General features: G+C 39.6%; 1 protein-coding gene across 1 annotated transcript; it reads right to left on the reverse strand.

Moving 5' to 3' along the window:
- Window positions 1-355: 355 nt before the first annotated feature.
- Window positions 356-1,035, reverse strand: VE01_10694 (uncharacterized protein; the record flags this gene model as incomplete). The annotated part of the gene is made up of 5 exons (XM_018280086.1): window positions 356-360; window positions 415-438; window positions 487-685; window positions 736-783; window positions 844-1,035. The coding sequence occupies 5 exons, from the start codon at window positions 1,033-1,035 to the stop codon at window positions 356-358; spliced, it is 468 nt and encodes a 155-aa protein (XP_018125033.1).
- Between the last annotated feature and the right edge of the window lie 1,445 nt (window positions 1,036-2,480).

A 2,480-nucleotide genomic window follows, 5' to 3' on the forward strand; every position in this document is an offset into this window, starting at 1 on the left:
GGAGCAAACTCCTTAGATGTATGAGCGCCTAGGAGGGTCCTCCTTAGATGGTAGGGATCCTAAGAGGATCCGCCTAGGCAGTGGGTGCTCCTAGGGACTTCCTCCTTAAGGCACTAGCGTCCTAGGAGGATCCTCCCTACGACTCTACAATCCTAGGCGTTCCCCTCGCCTACAAGGGTACCCTTTAGAGTGCCACCTAGCTAGGAGCACTCTCTAAGGCTTTATAAATAAGCTACAAAAACTCTAGCTATCTACGCGTAACCTATCTACTTTAGCTGGTAATCTAGTTCTACGAATTTCACCCCTATCTGCATATACTTCCTCACGACCGCCTATAAATCGTCTCTAATCACGTCTAAGCTAGACGCTTTCGTCTGTTAGCACTACACACATGGCAGACCGTAGAGTACTTACCTACAACAAGCATCCCTCCATCTCCTGCCACTGTCTACCTACTCCCGGATTCAACATTACCCTAAAGCGTACTAGATGTTAACTCGCTCTGTTCTAAAGCCTTCTGTCCTTTAGCACTGACTTCCGCTGCGTAGACCTTGATATTATTTCCTAAGAGCTCTGCGAGGAAGATCTCTAGCAAGGGACCGGACCCCGGATACATAGTAGGTCGTTCGCCAAATGGCTTTTTAGGCAAGCTCATAGTTTCAACATACACTGAAATCAAGAGGATCTAGTCCGGGTAATCATTAGCTGTAGTTTAGAGGGTTTCACTGAACGTACATAGCCATCATCTAATTTATCCTCCTCTAGCGCAATGTTAAGTGGTTCCTAAACTATAAGACCGTTAGCTACACTATTAGCTTTGGTACGGATTTGCATATTGCATACAACAATCCCACCTTCATTCTTTATCTGCCACACTAGATGAATGCGGCGAGTTTGGACCGCGCGAGTGTTATAGCCGTAGATTAGCTTCTTCAGGTGTGGTACGAAGGCAGCGATGCTGAAGCCACTCGCCACCATTAGGACGCTCTCGTACTCGCCCATCGACAGGGTGCCTCCGTAAGGGCCACTGAACATGACGAGGGGGTTTATGGTATAGCCTTTCTCCGCGTAGTACAACAGCTCTCGCGTGAGCCATCTCCGAGGCTCGATCAGGAGATCACTGGTCCTTTGCATCCCATGAGATGACCGTGAACGGGTGAGTTTGGAGGAAAGACCAGAAGCTGACAGAAGGGATCCAGAGGTTTATATACTGCCTAGCATCCATATTACATCTATATCTCTACGCCTACGTCCTAGTTAGGGACTAGACTTAGGCTAGTTGCTTATCTTATATAGTTCTTATGATTCTTATGCGTTAACTTAGGTCATGTCGTAAGCGCTGCCATGGCGTAAGCGACAATTTCAGCAACCACACCAAAATCCACGTCATGTGACTAAAATTAAAACCTTAATAACTTCTGTAATAATGGTTATAAATCTTAATGCTCTTAGACTATTACTCTTTATATAATCATCTAATATATGTAAAAACGCTAGTAGCGCTAGTCTTATTTTACAATAAATATTAAGGCTTTAACTTTTACTATATAAAATATTTATATAGTAAAACTTAAACTATAAATAACTCTTTAATAAGACTAGCTTACATTATTACAAATTAAGCCCTAATGTATGCATATATAAAGAGTAATAATATAAGAGGATTAAGCTTTATAACAGTTAATTAAAAAGTTATTAAGGTTTTCACATGACGTGGATTTTGGTGTGGTTTCTAGAATAGCCCTTTAGGCCATGTAGCCCTTTAGGCCATGACCTACGTTATGATTTTTATTAGCAGAGATATTTAGATTTTTAGTTTTATAAACATAAGTACCTTTACATACAAATTTGGCTGTAAAGGTACATTAGGCCCATTACGCCATTAGACCCATTACGCCATGACTTACGTTATATAATATGTGTTTAAGGTTATTATAGGTTGCTATAATATTATATGCTAACTAACAAGTGTTTTAGGTTATTAGGTTATTATATGTTTATTTGTGTTGGCTTTTGTAGTGACTTAAGTCTTTAAGGAAAAAACTTATCTATTTCTAAAGGTTAATTCCATGTTTGTATAAATGGTTTTCCTTCTATATAAACCTACTAGCATACTATTCTACATATGTTCTAAGTTATCACATAAGTTATACCTTCTATACCTATGTTCTAGATTATTATGTAACGTAAGTCGTGGCCATACCGGCTACATGGCCATACCGGCTAACGTAGGTCATGGCCATACCGGGACTAACGTAGGTCATGGCCTAAAGGGCTACATGGCCTAAAGGGCTATTCTAGAAACCACACCAAAATCCACGTCATGTGAAAACCTTAATAACTTTTTAATTAACTGTTATAAAGCTTAATCCTCTTATATTATTACTCTTTATATATGCATACATTAGGGTTTAATTTGTAATAATGTAAGCTAGTCTTATTAAAGAGTTATTTATAGTTTAAGTTTTAGATCGGAAGAG

This window comes from Pseudogymnoascus verrucosus (genome assembly GCF_001662655.1).
Source record: "Pseudogymnoascus verrucosus strain UAMH 10579 unplaced genomic scaffold scaffold_126, whole genome shotgun sequence".
Lineage (NCBI taxonomy): Eukaryota > Fungi > Ascomycota > Leotiomycetes > Thelebolales > Thelebolaceae > Pseudogymnoascus > Pseudogymnoascus verrucosus.